The 27168-nt window shown below is 42.0% G+C and overlaps 1 protein-coding gene across 9 annotated transcripts in view; it reads right to left on the bottom strand.

Moving 5' to 3' along the window:
* Nucleotides 1-26360, bottom strand: part of RASGEF1B (RasGEF domain family member 1B) — a 32815-nt gene extending 6455 nt beyond the window's left edge. Inside the window, exons 1-13 of one of the 9 annotated variants that reach the window (XM_072862719.1) lie at nucleotides 26111-26238; nucleotides 21747-21873; nucleotides 18861-18993; nucleotides 17225-17378; nucleotides 13885-14067; nucleotides 11985-12107; nucleotides 10862-10999; nucleotides 5673-5885; nucleotides 5500-5574; nucleotides 4140-4235; nucleotides 3432-3534; nucleotides 2600-2679; nucleotides 1187-1282 (exon numbers count right to left, since the gene is read on the bottom strand). In XM_072862719.1, the coding sequence (XP_072718820.1) occupies nucleotides 1187-1282; nucleotides 2600-2679; nucleotides 3432-3534; nucleotides 4140-4235; nucleotides 5500-5574; nucleotides 5673-5885; nucleotides 10862-10999; nucleotides 11985-12107; nucleotides 13885-14061 (1101 nt within the window). In that variant the 5' untranslated portion in view covers nucleotides 14062-14067; nucleotides 17225-17378; nucleotides 18861-18993; nucleotides 21747-21873; nucleotides 26111-26238. Of the gene's footprint in view, nucleotides 1-1186; nucleotides 1283-2599; nucleotides 2680-3431; nucleotides 3535-4139; nucleotides 4236-5499; nucleotides 5575-5672; nucleotides 5886-10861; nucleotides 11000-11984; nucleotides 12108-13884; nucleotides 14068-17224; nucleotides 17379-18860; nucleotides 18994-21746; nucleotides 21874-26079 lie in introns of those variants that run through there. The other 8 variants (XM_072862716.1, XM_072862713.1, XM_072862714.1 and 5 more) reach the window with 8 other exon arrangements.
* Between the last annotated feature and the right edge of the window lie 808 nt (nucleotides 26361-27168).

The raw sequence follows: 27168 nt of genomic DNA, 5'->3' as shown, positions 1-27168 counted from the left end.
AAAACAAATATCGCTTATCACTATTTCCATGGAAGACTTCGCTGCACCATTTCAATATCCATAAGTTCTTTCTTTGAAGTCTTAAAACTCACTTTTCTCTGAAAAGAAGTAGGCATCTTACATTTAAACTTCTGGTACTTTGAATGATATGTGAACAGATCCTTAGGACTCAGAAAAAAATCCCTGTTTTTATTTACACATGTATAAACAACAATATAGACCAGCAGACTACACACGGATTTGCTTCATCCTACCTGGTAGTTTATTCTATGAGCACCAAGATAAGGTTTATTAAACACAGCATGAAGTCCTAATATTATAAGCAGTTGATGAGCAACTGCTTCTAAGTGGGGAGAGGCTAGCAAGCTATTTGGCTCCTTTCCACAAGAACTACAACTGAGATTCTGCATTAATGTGTGACCAAATCCAGTTTATTTCTCAAAAGCTAATTTATTTAAAAAAGCAAAGAAAGATGCCACCTCTATAAATGCATAGTTCACAGCCACTCTTGAATCTGGAAGGTGGATTTTAACCCACTGCGTTACACAAACACCTGATTCATCTCAACATTTCCACTAAAAAACTCCAGAGTATATTTAATGCTCATCTAAAGACTGTACACAGGACTGGGACTCTCCAGAATCTGGACAGCAGCTCTGTCTAGATTTGAGTTTTAGAATACCTTTTCTGAGTAAATTTTAAAGCTTTTCCACCCTAAACCATAAACCACTTAAAACTGAGCACAAGTAGCAGCTATATGAACAAATTACTAGCAACCTCATTTCACTCCTTAGACTTTCCATTTGTATTACTGGTTTGTGAGATAAATTTCTCTGTCAAAAAAGAAATGAGCTGAGGCAATGTACTTATTTTATTTAAATAATCAAAGCAATCACTTAATGTTTGCAGCTTTCAGTCAGCACTGAACTGAACTGGCAGCCCTAAGATGCTCATTTTCATTGAGCCACCTGGTTTGCTCAAATATTCCATTTACTTTCTTGGTAGCTTGCAGGTAATATTTAGACATTCCCAATAAAGAGGGATTCAGTTTTGAGGCTTTTTATTCTTTTTAAAAGCCCACCAGAGGTAGAGCTGCTGAGAAACAGAATCCCAAGACAAAAGCTTACCGTGGAACTTAACAAGCACATTTCATTTTTGCCCACTGCCAAGTCATTTGTAAACATACCTTCTCTCTGTTGCTATGAGCTGTCAAGGACCTTTGAGCGGCTCCACGCAGAGCAGTTCGGTAATTATAAAAATTGCTAGAAGGGTCCATCTGATGCTACAAGGCATGAAAAAATGTAAATAATGAGCCAGTGTCATCACCACACACAATTCTTTTTCACTTGAACAACTATTTAAAAAGCAAGAGGTCTGCTGAACAGCACCACAAATACGGCCTTTTAGAGGACTGCAGTATCTCTTTATCTGTTCATTCAATCAGAAGAGAACCTTGTTTTAAAAAATGTTCACTCAGCACAACAAGGGATCCAATATAAGTCAGGGGCAGGAAAGCAAAGGCAGGCTTCATGGACCTTCTTTCTCTCTCCACAAAGAAGGTAGCTCAGCTTTAATTCAAAAGCCAAAATCATGAAACTAAGACAAGAATGGGTCTTGGCACTAATATTCCGCTCTTCCTAGTATGCAGGTTTCTCAGAGCTGATTCAGTTGCAATGACAAAGTAAGATTAGACACCTAAAGCTGTTATTACCCCCACCTCATTGCTCCAAGACTGACTGCTGCACTTCAATGACTAGGATGACTGCATGGCTCACAAAGCACATCCTTAACCAGCAAAGTCCAGCCTGCATAATAAGGTCAAATGAAATAGGGCTGTAATCTTAAGAGCAACTTCCTGAGCTGTGCAGCCACCCTTGACACAAGGAAGGCTATTTCCCACCCAAGGATAGGGGAAGGAAGCGTGAGGTGGCTACAGCCATCCAGTTTTAATCTGTTGTCATAACATGAGTCAAATCTCCTGATGATATTAATAAACATTTCATGCTTGTGTCAAGTACAAAACATTACATGTTCTTTATCTTACTAATAAAAAACCTGAATTAACCGATTGCCATTTACAGCAGGATAATTAATTTGTTGGTAAATAATCTGTTGGGTAAATCACAAACTGATACACTGCTGCACCTACATGATCTTTGACAAAAGTCTCTACTACCTGAAGGTAACTGGAAATTAATTTTTTCAAGACAACTAGTTCAAGACTTGCTCTTTTCTGAAAGGACAAGGCAGCCGCCTTACAGCTCAACTTGATAATGCACAGAACTGCGTTAGGTCAATCCACACCATCCCTCTCAAATACCTCTCCCTTTCAAGAGTTTATCTACATTTTTATTAATTTTTAAAAATAATTCTTAGGAGGTGGGTTTGGGAATTAAAAAAAATATTACTTCAATTTCCTTCTTCCCAATCAAAAGAGCACAAGTCAGCTGAACAATTCTTATTACATCTTCTAGAATTTCCATTAAGAGCACAAACATACTAAATTAAACATGTCACAATGAAGCAAAACTCGCATTTTAGAGCAGTTGAAAGTAAAATGCTATTAACAGCCCCATGTCCAAATACTGGCCAAACTTACCTCAAGAATATAAAATTTGGCTGTCTTCACTTTTGCCCAAGTTTTCTTTAACCGAGACACAGGAGTCATGTTCATGCCAGCTTGATACGAGAGAGAGAAATTGTTGGAGTATTTAAAAAAAAAAATCTTTCAAGTAGCTAAGGCTAGTAAGTATTCCTAAAGCAAAGGAGCTATTAACACTAATAAATATTTTCAACAGAGCTACTCAGAAATCAGACTTATCGTTTTCTTGAAATTCCAACCTTAAAAACAGCTTTGGAAACAAAATCAACATCTCTTACAGAATGAAAGCTCTAAAAAAATGTTGTGACATTATTTAATGTGGTTTTGATAAAACATGAATATACAGTAGACAAGAACAAATGAGTTCTCAACAATTTCTCTTACATATTTCATTGAAAACTACACATATCTATGAAGTTTTCACATTTCAAATTTAAAAAATATTCCCAATATTTCTTATCAGATAAGAAAGGTGTGGAATTTATAAACCACTAGGATATTTATGGTGCGATAGAAACGATGGAAGACATCAATCCTCCATATTACAGGAAGAGTTTCAATCCAATTTAGCATTAAAGTTGGTTTCAAAAAGTGGGGGTTTAGATCTCTGAACAGGTGCAATGAAAACTTTGTTTTTCTGTAATTTACACTACAGCAGTAAATAATTTCTTACACACATAACACTACAATAACGTTGAGCAATTCTCTGCCACTTCCCCTCCCAACTTCACACTGCAGAGTGTGCTAAGCAGCAGACTTTTGTATAAAGCACCGTGCTTCCTTTATCTGGATTCAAGCAGGGACAAAACATCTCAGGACACATACTTACAAATAATAGCCATTAAGGAGTTAAAGTTGCCAATGTTAAAACATTCCCGTGCCACATCAATGAAATATTCTATCACTCTTGCTCTGTGCTTCTTCTTCACAGGCTGCAAGAGATGCCATCGGAGTGTTACGCTCAGCAGGAAACAGAGCACTCTGACCCATCCCCAAAAGAAACAACACCCCTTTTAAAAGGCTTTTCCACATGTACAACTTCACACTGTGCTTTACATGTAGAGGAAGCCATACTATTGTGTTCAAAAGCCCTCATGACAGCAAAGACAACCCAGATACCGGGCAGGTAGAGAGCAAGGACAACAGGTAAAGAGGCTCTGCCAAGAAGAAGTGTACAAAGAACAGTAGAGCAGAGAAGGCGGTCAGCACAGAGGAGAGAAAAGATGCCTCCATTCCCAAGGGGAATTCACAGGAGAGAAGGGCAGGCCAGACACACTCCTGTGCCAAGAAGGGCTAACCCAGTGTAACATCACCACTGTGTCACATGAACAGGGCTGAGGCACGAGTGTGATGCTGAAGACATGGAACTTATTTCCTCTTCAGCCTTGCGCTGACTTCATCCATACGTGAAAAAGTACAGAGCTGAGAGAATGAAAAGTCAAAGGGCACACTGAAGGGGAACCAAACCTGAAAAGGCTTCACAGTTTTAGACAACTAGACTAAACAAAACCTTTTAACAGAAAAAGTCGTTGCTCACCATACAGATTTCTGTTGCAACCAAGTAACTAAGCCTGTTAAACCATTCCACGTAGGCTTCCAGATTCCGGGTCTTCTTTCGATCTCCGTAGCAGCTCTGCAGACAGAAGAGAAATAGCAACTTCTAGTGTAATCTTTTGGCTTTCCACCTTGCCATCCCCAAACACTGTCAAGTAACCAGGAATAACTCAATTACGCAAAGTGACAAAAAGCTTAGAAGGAAACCAGCAGTGATAGTATTTGAGCATATATAAGTTCTTCTTGAGCTGTTGGCTCAGTAAAGCACTCAAGCAGGCATGTGGAATCCATCACCTGCTGTAGGTGATAGACTTATGCAATCAAAGCTAAGTATCTTGCTTAAAGCTTCCTTGAATATGAGCACCGTTTCAGTCCTCACTCCTGTCCATTGATATAGTAGAGACAACATTATGCCCTCTGCAAGTGCAGAAGGAAAACAGAGGCCAGCCCACACCACTGGCACATTATGTTCAGTTGTTGACGCCAAATTAACATACTGCACCCTAACTTTGGGAGATCAGCTTTAACATTTTGGTTGGATTCTCCCTTTCCTAACCAGTGCTATTCATTCTGTAGTGCCTTGGAACGATTCCCACACGTCTCAGGGTTGCCTGAAAAGGGGTAGACAGCAGTTTTAGTGATCTCAACCTACAAAATCATTTTCAGAGACTGTCTGACTGAACATCAAATTGTAAACTTGAGTCATTCTATTCTGTTTGTCAGTTTTAGGGAGGACAGTAATTCAAGTTTAACTGCCTGACTTTGGCAGTTTATTTACAGAGCATAAGTCATCTTAAAAGTAGCATTCAAGGACATGACAACTCTAGCACAGTTAGCTAAAAACACTGCGTCTTTGCCCTTCATCTCACATGGATCTAGAGCCCACTGTCCCCCCTTTTTGTGATGTGTGTTCTACCTGCAAATTGCCCCACTTGCCAGTTTGCTGCAAAGAGTTCAGTTTACTACAAGGAAGAACAGATGTTGAAAACGAGTAACACAAAAGCCAAAGTTAAACTCAGCTTTTTCCAGCTGTAGACCACATAGGTGGCGTGCAGAAAATGTTCACAGGATTAAGTTCTCCCTTAGCTTAAATCAGAAAAAACAGAAAATGTGTTAATTTAAGTCAATTTGTTGGCTGAGTTCTGGAGCTCCAGGAGTTCTCCTCCAGAAAGAAATTTTTAAGAAACAAAATTTTTAAGAGGAATACTAAAGCATTTTCACTATAAAGCCTGTTTCTGCTGGTCCTCATTTACTGCTGCACCCCACTTCCAGCTCATGGGGCACCTGAGCTCCAGGATATTAAATGCCGCATTTCAGAGCTGCTCCAGATCTGTTCCAATTACCTTGTCATTATCCAAAGGATCCTTTTGCACAAACGCCTGGACAAATTCTTCTGGTCCAATATAATTGAGTCTCTCCTAAATAAAGCACACAAGCAGCCAAGTCATATCCTAGGTTAACCTGCATTTCAAAAAGAGGGGAAGGATGAAATCATACTTGAAGTATAACAACTCACAAGCTCTATGTGTGTCAGCTGCTGAGCTAACGCGTAGGGATCATTGCAGACTGTGATTATGTCCCGCTGGATGGACTGGGGCTTGGTCTTTAGAACTGTGAGGCGATCCGTGGATGTGGCATTAATTTTTGCAAGTACTTCCTCATACTGGCTAACAGTAGCGAGCTTCCGAATCAGGTGCTGGAGGAGCTGCTGTACGTTCTTCCGATACATCTGTCATGACATGAAACAATCGGGAGATGTTTTCAAAATGTGAGAAGATAGTATTAAAGTCTGCATGACACCAAAACAGATTGATGCTGATACCTGTATTTATTGTCAACTTAAGATACGCTCTGCTATGTGAGTTTCTAATATTGGCATTTCATCAGACCAAAAGGAATCCAGCCAAGGATTTAAACACTGATTATCTCACAGATTCAATAGTGACCCCATTAGCTCAAGAAACGGCAGAAAAGATGTGCACAATCTACAGCATGAAAAGTACAACCAATCACTGGACAAAATACAAGAAATGAAAATACTCCATCTTCTCCTGCTTAAGACCACAGAAAAAACAACCTATGTTCATTCAATGATGAAAAATGGGCCTGCTTCTCTCTGGAGTAAATCAAGACCAGTTTCACTGAAGTCAGAGTTAAAACTTCCAGTAAATCTGAGAAAAAGGAAAAGATAATAAACCATCTCTCTTCTTTCACCTTGCAGACCTTTCCATGTGGCAGTTTAAGTTAACAGGAATGACAAATTTAAGTAGAAGCAGGACTCGACTCTTAAGTAGATAGATCTGTGTAACTGACCCCAAGGTGGTCGGTTACTCTTCCAAATTCCAGATACCATCCTAAAGCCATTAAAGCAAAACCTAAGTGGCTGAAAAAAGGAGCATCCAAAACTTATTGGCAGCACGGTATAGTGTGATCAGTCCAAGGCAGGAATGTTTCCTGTATTCCATTCCTGAATTCATCATTCCTTCCAAAGCTGCCATTTATATGGATTTCCAAATTTACTCAAATACAACAGCACTATCTTGGGTCAGATTCATCCTTGAAGTCAGTTGTGTCCAACCAAGGCTGACTTTGTCTTGTTACTTGGTAAATAATTCCTTTCTGCTTAGATGCATGTCCTGGTTTTGGCTGGGATAGAGTTAATTTTCTTCCTAGTAGCTGGTATAGTGCTGTGTTTTGGATTCTAGTATGAGAATAATAGTGATAACACGCTGAAGTTTTAGTTGTTGCTAAGTAATGTTTGCACTAGTCAAGGACTTTTCAGCTTCCCATGCTCTGCCAGGTGCAGAAGTTGGGAGGGGACACAGCCAAGATAGTTGATCCAAACTGACCAAAGGGGTATTCCATGCCATATGATGTCATGCTCCGTATATAAAGCTGGGGAAGAAGAAGCAAGGGGGGGACGTTCGGAATGATGGTGTTTGTCTTCCCAAGTAACCATTATGCATGATGGAGCCCTGCTTTCCTGGAGATGGCTGAACACCTGCCTGCCAATGGGAAGTAATGAATGAATTCCTTGTTTTGCTTTGCTTGTGTGCGCGGCTTTTGCTTTACTTATTAAACTGTTCTTATCTCAACCCATGAGTTTTCTCATCTTTACTCTTCTGATTCTCTCTCCCATCCCACAGGGGGGGAGTGAGTGAGCAGCTGCGTGGTGCTTAGTTGCTGGCTGGGGTTAAACCACGACAATGTATTTTGATTTTCTAGACAAATACACACAGCATAATTTTTCACCAGGTGGGTGGGGGATCTCAAGCTTTTAAAGAAAAGGATCTGCATTTTCCTCAAGAAGACACAGAAATATTACTTCAAGTGCTGTGCTTCCATAAACAGGTTTAAACACACACACAGACTTGCTTCACTGACCCATTCCCTTCCAAATTCTTTGAAATTTCATGTAAGAGAACTTTATGAAGCATTTTCTTGCCCATCAACTGAGAATGAAAAAACATCTAAAATACTCAGGATGAATTCTGGCTACCAATGGAAATTACGTAATAATCAGTGGGTTAAGCTTCAAAGCAAAAAAATAAACCTTGCCTGAATTTGTGGTTCATGTCAACCCAGAACTGACAACAAAATCAGGGGGAAAATGGGTGAAGATACAAAGCTGAACCACCTAATTCTGATCAATCTGCTTCTGTAGCTGGAAAACCCCAGAGAAAAGGCAAACTGGCACAGATACCCTCCAAACCAGAACAAGAAATCAGAGTGATTAGCCCACATCTGATCTAACAGCAGTTCAACATAACAAAAATCCTGCTGTCCAGTGATGAGGTAAAACCCTCTCAGCACAAAGGCAGAAGGAAATACCAGTTTCCTCTCACACCTCATAGATATACCTGAGCCCACAAAACCAACATCCCTCTGCTCTTTTGAGCCTCAGTCTCCTCTTAAGCAAAAGGGCAGTGACCTCGAGGCATTCTGTGGGAGGATAAGTACGTACTACATTTTGCACCCATCACAGGTATTTGCTGCTGGACCATTACTTAATCTCATGCATTTTTTAAATATCATATATATATATATATATGTATTTAACAACACACCAATGAACTCACAGAATATGTCTTTTATCAATTTGATTGTAGTACAGCTACCAGTCAGCCTAAACGTATGGTCTTCCTCTAAATTAGGTTTACCCTTCCCACTTAGTTGTCCCACAGTCTCATTTTTGATTCTATATTCACACTGACAATGCTGATATTTATTTACATTTAAAAACCTCTGAGGACTGGACAGCACAGGAGAAAGCTATGGGACACTTCACCTCAAGGTCACCCCTTTGTGTCTGTCCTGTATGGATACTGACTGGAAGTACCATTACTACCTGCTAGATACGGAATATCATATGTTAAATGAGTTTCCACAGCCAATCTCAGTATATGATATCATGGTGGAAAACAAAAAAAGAGAGGTCAGTGCAATGTTTGGCTGCACATGAAAAGGATACAGGACATGGCTTTGGTGTGACTGCATGTGCTTATCAAGTGTTTCACAGAAAAATCCACTGATAAATGTTTATATGGAACTAATCAGGAAATGGGAGGCAATGGCTGATGGGAAAGGTTTCAAAAGATATACCTTGAAACAAAGGTCAGTTAAGTGGTAAAAGGGACCAGAACAATCTAGAAGTATCTCATGAGCATGATGACCTCTCAAGACACAGAGAAGGAAAAAGTGGAAGGAATGGAATTAAATTGAAGGAGAAGAGGGGGAAAAAAATAAACCCACCAAGGTTTTTCCAAAGATATTTTTTTGATGGAGCAATATATTAGTGTGGTGAACGGTTTTAGTTGGACTCTTACTGATGGCTCTTAACAGTACTGGAGCACAATAATTCAGGAAGCGGAATAAGAAGCTACAAGTAGAAGAGCTGTAGTGAACAGGAATAGGAAACACTGCTTCTTTTGTATCCTTCAAGGTAAGGACTCACACAAATCCAAGCAATCTGTAGAAAAGCAAGGTCACAGAAGTTGCCATTTACTGCTCCAAGCAGTTCACAATAATGCAAGTCAATTTACTGCAGTGCTTGCTTTCCCTTTGTCTTTCTAAAGGAAACCTCAAAGTCAAAAAAAGCTCAAAGTTAGAGCTAGAAAGATCTATAGCTCACTGCCAGAGTAAGATTGCTCCCTAGTGCTCATTTTCTAGCAGTTTGTACGTCTGCCTTTTCCCTCAACAGACTATTTCACCGTTTAAACTGTCTGTATTGCCAGAAACTTCACTGTAGACAACCCTTCCCTGTTGTCATTTCACTCTTGCATCTACCAACTCAACTCCCCCCAGGCTAAACAGCTCACTCTCTCTTTTTGTGCCAGTGGGTATTTTTCAAGTGGGTGTGAGTCCTCAATCTTATTACTTTTCCTTGAACTGAACTTCAGTTCCCTGTCTTCCTATTAAGAGTACCCAGAAACAAAGGAACAGTGCAGGAGCACTGTACAGGGAAAGGTGCCTCCTGGCACCCCCCCACTGAAGGCAAACCTATTGCCTCTCCACAGTCCAAAGCCCCCTGTAGCTATCTCGCAGCAACTCTAAGCTTGCCTGTCAAATATGGTATCTTTTTCATTTGTATTCCATACTGCATCTCACCCTCTTGTCCCACCTAATTTTGTCCCTCTCCACTTTCACAATATCAAAATGTATTTCAGCTTCCAAATTCAGTTTAGGTTTGTTCTCTTCCATCCTTGTTTACAGTTTGTCAAGATCTTTCCAGGCCTTTGTCAGCACTTGCAACTCCTCCCAGTAAAGCTTAACCTATGTGCTTATTAACATGCCGTTTGCTGCCTTGTCTGTATCATTATTCAAAAGCTTACATAAAGAACACCAGCCCCTGAGGAACACTAGAAACACGATGCCATCTAGCAATTGCTCTTTGCGTTTATAGTTCTTCCAAATGCCACTCCAGCGTCTTTCATAATCTTAGTATTATGCCAGCTACACATGATCTGCTTATTGAAAGCTTGTTAATTGCCTTTCCACTAAGTGAATATAAGCCTTGGCTTTTGGCTAAGTTTATTTCAGTACTTACAAGACAAGCATCAGTTAAACATCAAAATATTTCGTAATACCTCCGTGAAACTTTACTTCCACCTGAGAACTGGGACTTAGAAAAAGGTCAAGTGATTTCCTCATGTGCTCCATCCAGAGGAATGAATATGAAAGACTTTCTCCGAGTCCATATCTGATGCTTTAAGCTCAAGATAATTCTTCCTGGTCCAGTTTTTTTTAGAAACTTTTTCCCAAACCTGCTATAACTCTTCCATTGACCTACAGGTCAGAGGCCAATTCCAACACACCTTACTCATACAAATCAAAGAAATTATCAACATCAGTAGGGATTTCTCAGATATGCAAGGCTTCCCAGTGTCTTATCTAGCTTCTTCCAAGCAGAATCACTAAAATGAAAAATACTAACACCCACCAAGTTGTGTCTGTCTGCACAATATTCAATATATCATGGGTTTAGGGATGGAGTGAACCTTGCCCATGCTTTGAAAAAGATCTGCTTATGCTGTGTGGTTTCTTCCTAGGCCTAGGTACCAGACAGAACTTTTTGCCTACCAGCACCTTCACAATAAGTTAGCTTAGCCACCCAGAGCCATACCATTGTATTAACAACAAACCTGCAATATCAAAGCATTAAAGGAATGCCTTTTTATCCAATAACTTTGTGCACAGACAACTTACCTCATCACCACTGGCTATTCTTTGTGCCAACTCCTTTAAGTTCCTCATCATTCTTTCATCTCGGAAATCATAAGGAAATGTCTCTGTCCATTCAGTCAACAACTGTAGGATTTTGGGTGCAATTTTTTGTATCCAGTTCTATTTGAAAACGGTAAGGAGGAATGTTACATGTAATAGCAATACAACACATACCTAACCCAAAGGAATAGAATTCCCTTCTGTAAGATACTCTGGAGCATAAGAGTATGAAGGTCAGTTACATTTTTAAGCTTAATTTAATTCAACATTGGATTATAGGCCAGAGCCAATACCCATTGAAGCCAATGAAGAGACTCTCATTGGCTTAACTGACCTGGAAATTAGACCTCAGGTAAATGGAAATCTTAGAATGATTCCCCTCACTATCAGGAGTGTCTCAGTGCAAGACATTTATTAGTGTTTCCATAACTTATGGCTAACTATCAACAATGAAAGTGAGAAGCTCCAGTTCTGCCAAGACTTATGCACATACTATACTTTATAGTGAGAAAGCAGCGGACTTATTCAAGTATCTTAATTTGTGTCATTTTCTACTGGGGTGGAGGTTCTATCCAAATGTCCACATCCTGCACCCTTTCAACACTAGACATGACACACAAAAAAACATACATTTCCGTGCAAAGCGGCCAGCAACCTAAGCCACTCTGCAAAGACTGTAGTGAGAATGTAGCTTAAGCACGTGAGACAGGTCAGTGTAGTTCCCATTGATGTGCCTAATTCATCATTATGTCTTTCCCACATTTTGGCATTATATGTCAAGATGTTCGGAACCCTGAAACAAAAGCAACCACTGCAGGGCCAGTGCAGGATACGTCATTAACAGCAAGCACTTTCGTTTCTGGCCCATGTATTGGTAAAACAAACAGTGCAGCAGCAGCAACAGTCTTCACAGAGGGCAGGCTGAGCAGTGTGGAAATTTCCCATGAATGTCAGTGAATAAAGGGTCAAATTCTAGTTGCTTGTATCAGGTTTTCAATCTGTTTAATCCTATTGAGGACTCTCTTGAGGAGGAACATTTTGCTGTGGGCAGGGTAGAGACATTTGACTGAAACTAACAGGAGTCCCTGAGAGTGAAGGATCTTACCTTGTCCAGGCCAGGCTCTCTTAATCTCTGCTGCTCAATGCACAGATGGCAGACTTTGGCCATGAGCTCATACGGATGCATGAACAGGCGTGAACTGAGAAGGAAGGTGAAGATGTATGTCCTCTGCAAACAAGAGGAAGACAGAGAAAGGGATAAATTACCACCAGTTTTATATTTTCTCAAAATGTGTTCCTGCCAAATCAAGTTCCTAATATTTTACTATCTGCAGAAGAAAACTCTGCATGTGGCTATGCCAAGAGCTATTACTACAGCAGTAACCATTTAATTTAACACTTGTTATTGTTCCAGAATCAGCATTATAAATTCATGCTTGAGCCAAGTTATGCAAGATTTAACCAAAACAAGGCAGGGAAGGGCTGGTTTAGCTCTCATATTGCACACAGCCTTATTACAAGCTCAGTACCTGAAATTACTCAGAATAAAATTTCAACTCATCTTCTCTTGCTCTACAGTAAACCTTTGTGAGAGCCATTACCAGATTACATAACTCTAGCCCGACAATGGAATAAAATTCATGCTGCAAGTTTGGACTTAGAATACCAACAGAGAAATCTTGTCTGCTTCTACACTGCTAGCGAAAGTAAATAGTCTTCAGAAAAACAACAAAAAAAGATGCCAGTTGACCAGATTGTTGAGCTGACTCAATTTCGCCACATACACCATCTTTACTATACTGTGTTTGCCTGTCTGACCTCAGTAAACCGCACACTATGACCATGTACTTCCTTTAAGAATCCCAAAATACTGTGCATTTCTCATAGTATTGCTTGTCTCCTGGGTGAAAGTGGAGGGAATTACATGGCTTAATTTTAAAGAATAAAAATTAGTAACTCATTCTGAGGTTTCAAGAAGAGGCTCCTTAATTTTACGTATATCATGATTTGAACTCATTGTGAGATGGATATTAAAAATATCCACTCCACTCCCCACATTGCCAGTAGTTCAGTATCTATGGCACCCACAAGAAAGATTCTACAATGCTACAATGTTCTGGTTCTAGGGACTTGGAATAAATCATTATGTTTGACCAATTGGTGTCTAAACTGCTACATGTTTAAATTTTACATTAAGCATTAATGGATAAGCACTAGCTTAAGCACAGTCCTGTGCTGCTGCTAACTCTGACCCATGTTAAAAAAGATCCTGCCTTGGAAATGTGGAATAGATCTATGACAATAACAGACGCTGAATATAAGTGGAGTTACGTCTTCAGCAGGAGCCTTTCCACAAGCAGATATGCAGTTTCATCATCATTCAGTCATCCCCAACTGTCCCCCTGACCTTTTGATATCATTCTTCTTTTCTAAGAATTATATAAAATCTCTCAACGCATGGATGTGTCTAGACAAGCCAAAAATTCTCAGATGACAAATGTCCTGTTCTCACGTCCAGCCTCTGCTGATTCCAAACAGTGTGGTACTAGTTCAACACTTCAGTTGCTAATTGCAGGATACATGTGGACTTCAGATGAGCAATGGGAAATATGCATTAAAAACTGTTTGTTTTTAAACTAAATACATTCATCCTGTCACACTGGTGGTCATGCCTTTCTCCTCAGCTTGCCTGACAGGTTTATAAGGGTCAATGGTACATACAATCCATCAAACAGTAAGCCACACTAGGTACTTTATAAATGAGTCACCAGGGTTGCACACCTCATAACAGGAGTAATAAAGAATCAGACTTCCTAGGTTAGGTGAGTTACTGCATGCTGCACTCACACGAAGTACACATTTATCCTATCATTGCCGATCAGTCACTTGAACCCCTTCCATAGCAATTTGATGTGACACATGCTGCTTTTGCTGCATATGTGAAAGTTCCCCTTTACGAGATGCATCAGGCCTAGCCATATAGTTTGGTGGGTGTATAGACTTACATCAGGATAGTAATCTACATTGGGTACCAAGTGCTGGATCAAAGCTTCCAGAGACCCCGACAGGAGGTTGTTGTCATGGTAATAGAGCCCTGCACAGTTGTCCTCTTTTGACTGATACAGGTTCCTGTTGTAGCCGCTGCTGTCAAACATAGCTGCAAAGGGAGGTGTCTGTGGCATCCTTTCCTGAGAAGACACACAAAAGAGATACGGAATAATTACCAGAAGGTGCAGTGTAAGAGGCTTTCTACAATCCAGAGATAGTACTGCATTAGGAAGAAAAGCCAGCGTCACACCCTGGGTTGCTTGCACACAGCAGTAAAGATTGTACGGTCTTCCAGCCTGTGCAGATTTCTCAGAAAAGGGCCAATGCAGGCTCTCATCACCGCCTGACTATTGCAATTGCCAGGCACTTCTTTTCTATCTTGCTGTTTCTTCATTAAATGACAGATAAGAGGTCAAAGTTAAGAGTTAGAAGGAGCGTACAAGAATCCTGACAGGTTTTGGGAACTCAAACTTTCCATAAAGCTTTTGGGGACATGACATAATGTTCATTGACAACTTTGGGCAAATCCTGACAGTAGCTACCTAAGAGCAGCACGCTGATTGGGAAGCATGTTCAGGCTGACACAGCCCCAGTCAGTGCAGAGGGAAGGAGACTGAAGTGAAGCCCTGAAGAGGTTATGTGTGAGAAGAGTCTCCTTATCCCACATGACGGCCATGTAACTGCAATCAAAAGCTCCAAGTTCCCAACTCCACCCTGGTAAATCAGTGCTGAGTTTTTCCAGTTACACTATGACAGGTGTGACCCAGGCTAAAGCCTGATGCTTCACCACATCTGTCTCCACCTACTCTCTGAGTGGCTACACAGAAATTTGGAAAAATATGCCTGTGTATAGCTGCTTACCAATGTTGTCCAAGTTCACCAATGATATTAAAGATGCAAGCAGAGTCAGAGATCTGTTAAACCCTCTCTCGATATTCTGTGACAATGTGAAAAATTCAGCCCTGTGTTTTCCAGCTTCAGATTTTCTTAATACTTAAGGAAAAATAAAGCAATTACTCATCAGTCTGCATCTCAGTGTCTGCAGAATAAAACTGTCTTACCAAGGAAAAGATCAGCCAGTGCTGCAGGCTATTGAGTCATCCAGAGTAGTGGGTGGGTGGCAAGGGGGCTATGACCACCCAAGAGCTCTTTTGGTGACGCAGTATGTGAAAAGGCCAAAAGATAAAATCTCTCTGATTACTTGAGAGTTGAGTTATACCCTCCTCCCCCCTCCCGTGCCTTCTGGGAGTAGCAGTTCTTGTCAGTTTAGGGAACCTGGGTTTTATAGTCTTAACTGCAACCTAAGTTTGTTTCCAATTTTAACCACAAATATGTGCTGGTTGTAACTCTACTGCAGCAGTTACTGGGCTGTGAGTGCTAATGGGCCAGCCGCATTCGGGGAGCGGACAGATCAAATGCAAAAAGGTATCACACACTGCTTCCCATCCTCCCACAACTGGGAGGCAAGGGAGATCAAATTGAGAGGATAATATCCACAGGCTGCCATGCTCATGTGTTGACAGAGCACGTGCGTGTGCCCAAGAAAAGCATTAATGCCTCTGAGCCATCATTGTAAGTGCAGATGCTGTTGCTTTTCTCTCCATTGTATCAAATCCTATTTGGGAAAAGGGTTTTTAAAGCCACAGACCTCAGCGAACACTAGTCTGTGAAGGTACCCCATTTTGAGAACAACTAGCGATGTGACAGCCTGGAGATGTATTCATGGCGTGCTGCCATCTGTGTGCTCTGCAACTCACAACAAAGCACTCTTCAGAGTGAGCTCAGTGGAGATGAGAAGCTATTAAGTTATTAGCTAGACTCCTGGGGACCTGAAGCACCACACAGAGAGCCACAGACTTGCTGCTGCTGGCAGCATGTCCAGACAATGGAGGCAGTCAAACCAGCACAAGACTGAGGGATTCAGTAAGTAAACAGTAAGAGAAAGCCAAAAACGGTTGCAAAGACATAGAGGGATAGTGAAGAGAGCCCCCTGGCCTACACGACCCGTGCTAATCCCACCTTGCAAGATACCAAAAGATATCTGCATCAAAATGTGAGTGAGGAGTCTCCATGTCTGAAAAGTGACATTAGTCACTCTGTGCAGCTGTTCAACCAGCAATTCAACTCCATCCAGCCCAATGAATTGGGAGAAGAGAAGACTAAAGTAAATACACATGCTGCAGCATAAGAGCACGAGGTGCAGGACTGAACAAAACAAGGTTCCTGTACAACAGAGTTCAAATGACTGGGCAGGTGAGGTGCAACCCAACCACGGCCGCTCTCTGCAACAATAAAGCATTCTGACGCATAAAGACTCTTGGTCTTTCAGGCTCTTTGCAAGGCTAGCAAAGTTTAAGAAACAAAGTATTACTAAGGAGCTGACAGGAACCTTAAGTTTTCATACTATGTAAAGCTCACCATGTTTTAATCGCAAATCACAGACTTGAACAAATCCAAAATATTCTACAGCCCACTGGTGCTGAAATATGCCCTTTTTGCACCAACAGAAGTCTTTTCAGCTACTGTAGCAAAGTTTTTTCAGCCAGAAGGCAAGGGGTAGTGGACAGTGTGTAAACACTGCCACCCACCAAACGTTTGTAGCCCTGTGGCTCCAAGGTAATACTCTACAGGGAAAGTGAGAGAGGCTAGTTTGTATCTGCAAGACAATTTGCCATCAGTATTGGCACTGTAAAAAACCAAGGAGAGTAGTTGTTTCAATCCAGATCTCCTATTAACCAAAACAGCCGAATTCAGGGTGAGACTGGAATCTGCAGAGGTTTAAGCCAGCCTAGCCAGTAATTAGTTGTGATTTCATACAACCCTTACAACCCAAAGCAGACTCAGGCAGTATCTCATTTAATCAGTGATACAATGTTTGGGGAAAAAGCTCCACTTCCACCATACCACTTACTTCTAGCATAGTAAGAACTGAAACAGGGGTGAATCACACAAGGGCTTTTCTCCAACATATTTTACATGTGCACACTATCTATTACTACCCATTAAAATACAAGGCTTTTTAGAAGGTCAGCAGGCAGTGTTTAAATTTTAATAACTAACTCCCAAAGGGAATGAGACCTTTTTAAAGCTTGCAGTCCCCTAACTCTCAGCATAAAATTACTCCCAGCACCACGTGGATCTTTCTTCAGACAAAACTAAATTTGAGACACACAGAGCCTCCTAGTGACTCATCAAGAGGAAAGAAAAAAGTCATCAGGTCATTAATAGATATACTGATTCATAACAGTAAAATAAAATTCCAAAAAGTCTGACCCCAAAAGGTACATATTGGCTTACTTGTTTGCTATCTGTTTCTGGAAGCTGCTTGATAGAGATGGTTCAGTTCTGTTTCAGTGAGACATCAAGTTTTACTAGCTAAGAGATGTTCTGTATGCTCCACATTCAGACACCGAGGATTTCACTTGTGAGTGAACAACACACAGGACACGTTCTCCATGTGATGAAAAGGGATGATATCAAAGTGTGACAGAGATAAATAAAGCATAGCCAACAGGATAATTCATACTACACATGTGCTTTTCCAGCAGGACTCCTTTATTACCTTGACCTTGACTCTTCTGCTGTATTTTATATGGAGGTGGAGACACAAAGCAGCATGCTTAGTTCTAATTAGCTCAGGAGCTAAATACATAACACCAAACCCTGCCTTCAGAATAACTTGAGTGGAATTGAAATTTGGTCACAGAGCAGAATCTGGTCCGCAAAGCCTTGGCACATAGAGCAGAGGTATCTTGGGACCTAAAAATACTGACAAACCACAGCAATACAATGTCTGACAAGCAGGAATTAGGAAAAAAGACAGAAATATGATTCTAGTGAAAAACATCCTCAGAGTTAAAACTGGAACTTTTAAACTGGGCTTTGGAAACATTTGGCTACCACTAACATGGAAAACATTTATGTCTCCTCTTTCTTTTTTTTTTTTTTAAGAAGGGAAAGAGTGGCTTTTTTTTTGGTTAAAGATCCAACTTGAAGGAAAGAGCAATGAAATAATTTCCTGGCTCTACCAGTCATGTTCTCCTGTAACAGAGAGAAGTCAATAACTCTCTGCATTGTGGAAAGAGGAATAAAACATTTTTTTTTCTGCATTTAGTATCATTATGGAGAACGTGAGATCTTGGGCATTAAGGTCCAAATTCTGACTTTGAGTAGCCTCTGACAAGAACGAAGTCTCAATATTCCCAGTAACAGTAGTGTAAATAGAAAGCCAGAGCCAAAAACGATATGCTCAAAACCCCATCATTTCCTGCAGGAGTTGAGTTCCAGTTTGGCAAAACTAAAGGAATCAGACCTAGCTTCCTGGCTGCCAAGTGCTTGTCCAAACCTCTATGTTAATCAACAGAAAAAAAATCTGTTTTCTAGTAGCAACAGTGGAAGGTTGCATTGGTTTGTTTTCATTTACATTAAAGAGCTCAGTCTGCACGTCAGGTGTATAAAACAAAACCAACAATATGGACAGCTCATATCTTTTATAGAAGCACGCACCAAGGCATTCAGTAGTAGCCACAAAAGGTGCCTTTAAAGCCACTGCCAAACATTTTCAACACACTCCTCTGTTATGTACAGGTATCTCCCATACTACATACCTTAACCAGAGGAATGGTGACTGAATCTGTTATGAGTCCCAAGGCACACCTCCTCAAGATGCAAACCTCAGGTGTGTGATTACATCCCCTCAGAGCTGCTTCACTGCACAGTCAGAAACCCCAAAACATATTTAGCAGGTGATTACCATTGGCCATTGTTCTTAAGGACGACATTATAAAATCGAGGTATGGCAAAACAAAAGACTGCTGGGGAAAGGACTAGGAATCCTAACAGCTTGCACCAACCTAGGACTCAGCACGTCTGAGCAAGTCAGAATGAGCCTCGGCTTTAACATATAGAAAGGAAGTAAGGACTAGGTACTTGCCAGCAACATCCAGCTTTCTCTTAAGTGTTTCTGAAAAGTGTGGATACCTTGACATACTTCTTCATTTTCACTGAAACAGCAGAGGATGAACAATTTTGTAAAGTTCTCAAAAAATTACCCAGGCAACAACAGGCTGCAAAGGAAAAAGAAAAACCCCAGTAAGCAAAGAACAGTCCAGGAACTGAATTTCAATGAAAGGCATTTTCCTCCTGAATGTGCAAAGGGAACTCGTTCTTGGATCTATAAATAGATCCAGCTGATGATGCGGGAAGGTCAGATGCAGCACTGCTGACTGATCACTCATATATGAGAACTTTGATACAGTAATTAAGTGCATCCTGAATCACTCAAAACTAAAGTCCTTGGATACTGAACTGTGAAAGTGTGATGGATGTGAATGCATTTGTGTGTATGCTTGGGAGCATTAGGAAAAGTGCAGGGGGTTTAAGAATGCCTTGAATTTATCAAAATCTGCAAGGGTGGAAAAAGGGAAGAAAACAAACAAGTTCCTCTTGATGCCAGTGTGCTGTAAACCCATGTCCCCTGCCTAAGCCCCAAGAACCAACCCTCCTCCTACCCTTTCCTGACGCTCTTCTTCTGTGGGGCAGGAAAAGCGACGTGAGTCTAATGATGCTGAGGGTGGCCATGCCACAGCATTGCTGCAGTGCCAGACAAGCACACACAGGCAAACTACATCACAGCAAAAATCCCAATTGCAGGAGAATTACCCAGGCCAAGGGAGAGGACAGGACATATGTTCCTCCCAACCAAAACACATGAAACAATTTGTCTGCATTGCTGGACACACAAAAGCAGCATCCTTTAAACACAGAACATGAAAAGACCACCACACATATAACATATTAGCTTTCTCAACACACTTGTATCTTACCATGATCACAACGCAGCTGAGATTTCTATCTGTAGGTTAAAACTGAGGAGGCCACAATTACTAAAAAAGACACTATATGAAGTGTAATCCATCACTAACTGATTAACCTTTTTATGAAGTTCATTTGTAAGTTATTTTTTAATTTATGGACAATTTCTTCATCTGTATGATGTCCTTTTAACATTTTAATTAAATTTTTAGTTCAAAATAAGGCTGTTCTCCCATAAATGTGGGGTTTTTTAAACTTGTAAATCTCTCTGATAACCCCACATCTTTTTTTTTTTCTGGTTTCAGAGGAGAAGTTTAAAACATGAGCCATACAGGATAAGTATCTGTTATAATTACTGCTGTGCTAACCCATCATGTCACTTATATGTCACAAGCCACCAGAGATTCTAGAAAAGTTCAGTCCATTGCATGCTCCATAGCGACTCCTGTAAAGCTCGAGTGATCTACAGAATGAATGAAATGGAAAAGGATGCACAAAAGCCTCAGACCAGCCAAAGTATGCAATGAAATACAGCCCATCTTAAACAACAGACAATACATGTAGCTACTGTTTTCTACCAAAAGTTATGAGCAGACAGCTGGACTGAAAGCAAAGAAGTTTTGAGAGACAACCAATACTAAGGTCATATTAAGAAACAACTCCCCCCCGCCCTGCTCCCCAGACCTATTTCCTTTAGAAAAATTCAAAAATGGACTGTCCTCCAAGCACTTTGTTTAAAACCAAACCGATACACAAGCTGAGTATGATCTCCTCAGTCTTACGTGTTAAATTTTGTTCAAAATCAAATACCACAAGGAAAGGCAGACAGCCTACTGTCTGGCCAGCAAAAAGTGTTAAGAAATTGGCTGGAACTGCTGATGGCAAAATTGAGAGCTTTGAAATAAGAGTACAAGTATATTAAATGCAAAGAAAACACAAGCACGCGACTAAAGCCTTATGCTTTTTTAACTTACTGAAGCAGGTTTTAGAAGTACACAGCATTCCCCTAATTGCACCCAGTGAAGTACAGAAGAGTTTTGCCATTTATTCTATTGGGAACAGAAGGCTCTTAAATATTACAATCATAAAAAACTAAAATCCCACCTCTCTATTCAGCCAGCTGCAGACTGGCTCCATCAGGGCTCCCATCCACCAGCAAGGTGCAGAGCTCTACAGACCCAAGGAGGTTACCATCCCAGCCTCCCACATTGCTGAGTGGACAGCTGAGCTGCTGCTCATCAATCAGCTGATGAAATGCTGCAGTTTGCAGTCAGGAGTTTTAAAGCAAGTGAACAGGAGCGATGATTTATTTCAAAACATCACACTGTAAACCAAGTGATTCAGCAGCTGATTCACGATGGCTCAGCTGTCCAGGAATAGGGTGTGGTGTGGGGTAGACAGCTTGGACCTGCAATGTCATCCATGCTATGCCATCCCCACTAGTGAATCAGAACCCTGACACTCGATATCATTTCCATAGCACACTTTGTGTAGAAAATTGATGTTGTCAATAGAGACATTTTCCCCTACACTATCATCAGAAGAGTATCACTGATTTCAATGTGGTATTAGACTCCCACTAACCTTGGGGAATATGATCCATTTTATGCGATGGGGATGTGAACCTCTGTAATCCTAACCCACCTCAGGTGACCAAGGCCCACAGATACACCTTCTCTATCTGCACGGTCAGTAGCTAAGCATGGGTCTGAACTAGTTGACAGTGATAACCATCTTCATCAAGAACTGTTCACATGTCTATCCACAGTCAACAGAAAAAGCATCATTTCAGTGCTTAGAGCCAGCAGCTGGGAGCTTGGATCTGCTACAAGCTCCTCAATGTGGCTTTAGTCAAGTCACTCAGTTTCTCATTACTGCATTCCTCTGACAGTACAAAGACGGATTAGTGTGGGGTTATTTCCCTTCATTAAGTTCCAAGATCTTTTTTCAAAAGGGGTACAGAAGGCTTATCACACTATATTAATGCCAGAAGCACAGTACTAGCCTTAAGCATGAAGCTCTCTTGACACGGTTCCTTCTTCAACCTCATCAAAGCAAGACACCTTCCAAATCCAAAAGCTGTGCTCTTTGCAGACATCCATGCTTGGCCTTTCGGTGAAACCTACAATACACTTCAGAAGAAAGCACCATTCCCTTTTATAACGATAACAGACAGACAAGTTATAATTTACAACAGCAAGCTGTAATAGTGTTAAATAACAGTACTTAATTTCATTTAACTGGTTCTACCTAAAACCTCATCACCAAACATCTCTTTTCCATTTAGATGCGATTAGATTCCATTTAGAAAAAATGCTGGTTTAAGGTGAACAGTTCACATAATCTCTGTTTTTCCATTTACTGAGACCTTAAGTTTCCATGAACAGTACAGAATTTTTATTGACACCTACAGGTACAGCAGGTTGAAAGCATATTTAGCTTTTCTGCAGCAGAAATACTTCAGTTAAAAAACCACAAAAAAAGATACACCTTCCCATGTTTAGGTTGAAGATAAAAAGGGATGGTCCCACTTTGACAGTTAAGAAAGCAAATACAGCTCTGTATCTGGATCAGTTATACTTGCCTCACACCCATTTATACCTGGGCAGAATATCAGCCAGCGGTTTCTAGACCAGAGCTGGGTCTGAGGTGTAGGAGACTTGTAAAACAGTTGGCTCCAATCAGCTTGACTGGCTCCTCAGGAAATCAAGGAGAAGAACAGACTAGCCAAACTGACTGAAAAGAGGTTTTCCCTAGTGTAGGCAGGGCCATAGCAGAAATCTCCTCCACTCATGCTGCATCTGCTGGTTTGCGTTAGCCTTTAAGACCCGGCAGCAGTTCCCATGCTCGACTGCAGGTGGACCCTTGGGCTCTGCAATGGATGGGTCTAAGTCTCCTTGCCTTGACACAATTACACCTATGAGTTCAACACACGGTATGGTGTTGAGTAAACGTATACCAGCTTGGGTTGTGAAAGGATCATTGTAAACACGGGCTAATAGTGTCTGAATCCCTGCAGGATGTTTAAGGGAGGATCAACTCGCAGCCCTGATGGGCAGGTACTGTCAGGTCAGCACGCTGCTTTCATGCAGAAAGCACCTGGCCTTGTATCAATAAGAGCAATTACCTCAGAAAATATCCCACTCCCCAATCTGACTCAAGCATATTTATCCTCTGTCTTACTGCTTATGAATCTAAATGTCTCATTGTGCTGGCTGGTGCAGACTCACAGCTTCCCAGGCTCATCTCTCTACTGGTGTGTAACCTGGTATTTCTGGTCCCTGTTTCCAGGTGTGACAAGACACAAGCAGAGTACCTGACGCCGTGGGAGGGACAGGTGACCTGCGGAACATTTTACTCTGGGGAGAAAATGCAATTTATTGAATCAAAAATAAAATAATCAGAATACCTGGATCTGAGTCATGCAGTGCTATTCTAGAGCCACCTAGAAAGACTGAGCTGTATTGTTTCCATGATCCTACTCATTTTCTAATTAAAAATACAGCCATACTGAATACCATCCGTTCATGCTCCTCACTGTAGTGATTTAGGTTTTTTTAATACTACTTCTCACAGCAGCTACAATAGAGGAGAAATTAGAAATAGCTTTCAGCTAGAGGTAGAGTCTTTGCCTCCTGTTTGTAAATTATGTATTGTCCTGCAAAATGCACTCTGGAACTTATGTTTGCAAGCTCATTTCTAGCAAAGTGGTTATTAGATTATGTGGTTTGGTCCCACTAAACCCATGCCAAGCAAAAGGCACTTGTCAGTGCTTGCAGAGCACACCTGTATATCTACTAACATTCAGGAAAAGATGCTTAAGTATGAGCAGTCAGAAATTCTGCCTCTTTCATTGACACACAGGCATCCTATTCCAACTGACAGCTTCTTCCTGTACTGCCCAACCATCTACTGAACAGCAGAACAGCGCTCAAATGACCGAAGAAAAGAAAGACATGTTGAGACAAAGGCAAAATTAGCTTTTCATTCAGAAACACTGCATAAAGATACAAGGAAATAAATGGTTCGGATCATCTCTATCTCCAAAAGTTGAGGGCTGTCTTCTGAAGACTATGCTTTAAATTAAAACTCCTGTGACAGCTACCCTGCTCAGCACTGGAGCTTTGACACTAGTCTCTCCAAATGGGTGAGAAGGATAACAGTTAATGGAAAGAGCTCTACAAACCGACCAGGGACATAGTTGCAAAGAATGACACATCCACATCAAGGATGTGCAAGAGTGAAGTGAGCACCACAAGCTTACCCTTTTCCAAGTCATTTGACTGAGCTCCCACCACATTTTCTAAGCATAATGACACTCCAGTTAAAATTAGTACTAGCTGACTGACTGCAACCTTGTGTAGAAAGAAAACTTTCCAAATGCTCTGATTTAGATAGGAAATCTTTGGAGTGTGAACTATCCGATACTTCTTACACCTCCTCTCTTTGCATAAAACACCTAGAGTTTGATATTCAGAAAAGCTTAGGGCCACAATGCATCCCTGTTATCAGGAGTGTTCAACATCTTTGGCCCCAAACATCACTTAACCCTTTCACAGATGATCATTTCAGAGGCTCTTGAGAGTATCAGTTCTATTAAGTTTTAACCATTTAGCTTTGTAGCACTTTTCCAAGGGTAACACCAATGCCCAAGTAGCCATGTAGTCAAAGGTAGCCAAGAAAGATCCCACCCACACAATTTTGTCAGCTCTAGTAGGTGTCATAACGCCAGACCCTTACAGCAATGTAGCACAAACTGGCAATATGATCCACACACAGCTCCTTCCTATCTTCACCCCAAGAAAAACTCGCTTTTTAACCACTCCAAGTTACAAAAATAAACTCCCATGTTTTCAGCTTTTTCAGTTCACATTCCTTCACTGATGGGGCTCCAGTGTTGAATTGTGCCTGTCATTTCTGACACGGTGTGACAGCAGCTCATCCTGCAGACCATGAACAGGTACGGTGACTCACTGCATTCCCCAAGGACTGTTTAGATAACTCATACAACTGGTGGAGTACAGGTAACACCACAGTGTGCTGTCCCCAAGAACCTCAGCAGAAAGAAACCATGAAGAACATGAAACAACGGGAATTCATTGTACTATACAAAAAAGCATTTTACTCAGTATGCGGCACCACTGTGAGCTTAACCCCCAATAAATCAGTACTTTCTTTCCTCTCTACAAAGCATTAACAAAACCTACAGTGGCTTGTTTCAGTCCTGCCTGTTTAAAGGAGTGATATCCCCATCACTAATCCAAAATCAGATCTGGGTCTTACCTATTAGGTCTCTCCAGCACAGCTCACCAGTTAGCTACTTGTCCTGAGTATACTTAGCATTGATTTTCAGCTGATTACCAGCCTCCCTCCAAGACATCTCATTTGGAAGCTGTAAAATAAGCCTGAGCAACCCATCCCTCAAACACTGTTCTTGGCTTTCAAAATACAGACAGACTAGAGACCCAGTCCTGCCTGCGCAAGTCCCCATTTGTCACAGATGGCATGTTATCTTAGCCCACTGCAGCTGTGATCTCACTGAAAGCAACCCCCTTACTCCTTGCTTAGACGGATAGCTGTCTGTCTGAGGTACAGAGTACCTCTTTGTTTATGAAGCCATTCTTCTCCTTTGAGAGGAGTCAGCCCTACTCCACTCTATTCAGCGGAACACCTCTGAAAGAGTTTTCCTCATCCCTCAGTGCTATATTTAGCTTTACACACAGGCAGACAGGGAGGCACTGCTTGGTGTTAGGGCTGCCTTAGTTTACAGTCTGGCCTAAGCACAACATAGCAGATGTAGCTGACGAGCAACATATTGGTCTTGAGTCATTTAACAGCTCTCACCTCACTCAGCACGGGGGCCTAAAGTTTTACCAGTCACACACAGCAGATGCCCAGCAAAAGAGAAGCCCATAAACACACTTAGGTGACACCACACACAGACCTGTCCTGCCCACACACCCATTTTATGCAGCCCTACAACCACAATCTGGCAAATCAGTGCTTTTTCATCTCTCCCATCCAAAAAAGCAGCCATCAATTGAACCGATCGGCTTAAGGAAAAAGGGGGAAAGCTTCTCCGAGTATTATAGCCACAGAAAGACCACATCGTGCAGTTTTAGGACCCTGTTCCATATTAATACAGGGAATGGGACAGGGAGAAGGACCCAACCACCGCACCACCAAGTGCTTTTTCTGATGGGTTGAAGTCTCTCTCCCCTCCCCAGTATCCTGATCCCCCAGAAACTAATAAGGAGATAAACACCAGAAAGAAAGAGACCATCCTGCCAGGGCTAGCAAGAAGACGGATGGATGGATGGATGGATGGAGAGACGCACACTCGAGCACCGCAGACACCCCGGACCGTACCTGGAAGTGGCCGCAGGCACTCCCGGCCCCAGCCGCTGCTTTACCGCCCACAGGCACGCATCGTCTACGGCACGGCACGGCACGGCACGGCACGGCACGGCTCGGCTCGGCTCGGCTCGGCTCGGCTCCCCACACCGCCGCTTCCCTCACCGGGACTCCCCGGGCGGCAGGCAGAACGCCGGGACGCACTGCTCGCCCGGCCCTCCCCCTCTCCCGGGCCGCGGGAAGGGCGGGGAGCGCCTGCGCTGCAGCGCCGGTGCCGGCGGAGGCGGAGCGTGAGCACGGCCCGTCCCGCCTGCAGAGGTGGCGCCTGGAAAACGTGTTGGAGTGGCTCGGCCAAGCCTGCTCTGGGTGACACCAGCGGGCAGAGGTCCCAGGCGCTGGTTCCAAACCTGGAACTGAACCCGTGTGTGACTGGACTCGGCTGAGATGGCCCGAGAGCGGCCACTGCCCAGCCGGCCCTGCTTCTTGCCACTGGCAGCAGTAGTAAGCGAATGCTTACAGATGGGCAAGAACAGGACACGCATACACAATACTTCCTCCAAGCAGTCTCCCAGCTTGTATTTTCAGCACAGGGGATTTCCTGAGCCCAGTGCTGTTTGTCTGTTCAGTGACCTTCAGCAGGTCTCTCTTTCCAGTACTTGCCCAGTTGCCTCTGCAGCCCATAGTCTTCGAAAAGGACTCACGCAGATCCACTACAACTCCTCAGAGAGCCACCGTCCTTAGTTTCTCTTGAACTTGGCTTACTAGCTTCCATCTGATGTCCCCTTGCAAGAGCACAAAGTGACAAACACTTTGCTCCTACGCACTCTCTCCAGAGCACTCTGAGTGTTCTCCATTCTTGTACAGCATTCTCAGTCACCATTTTTCCAGGCTGAAAAGTCCAGGTCTACCCAGTCAGGGGAACCAAGGGTCCAAATCTCTGATGGTGCTTGTTATCCTTCAGCAACCTTTTTGCGGTACTTCTAAACCTTCTGAGATGAGGGAAACAGAGCTGCACATGCACAATACAAGGTACAGTTGAACCTCAGATTGAAGGAGCAGTATGCCAACTTTTC

The sequence above is a fragment of the Ciconia boyciana genome, chromosome 5, assembly GCF_034638445.1.
Source record: "Ciconia boyciana chromosome 5, ASM3463844v1, whole genome shotgun sequence".
NCBI classification, from domain to species: Eukaryota; Metazoa; Chordata; class Aves; order Ciconiiformes; family Ciconiidae; genus Ciconia; species Ciconia boyciana.
Note: the sequence above shows the minus strand (reverse complement) of the source record. Positions and strands in the feature narration are given on the sequence as shown.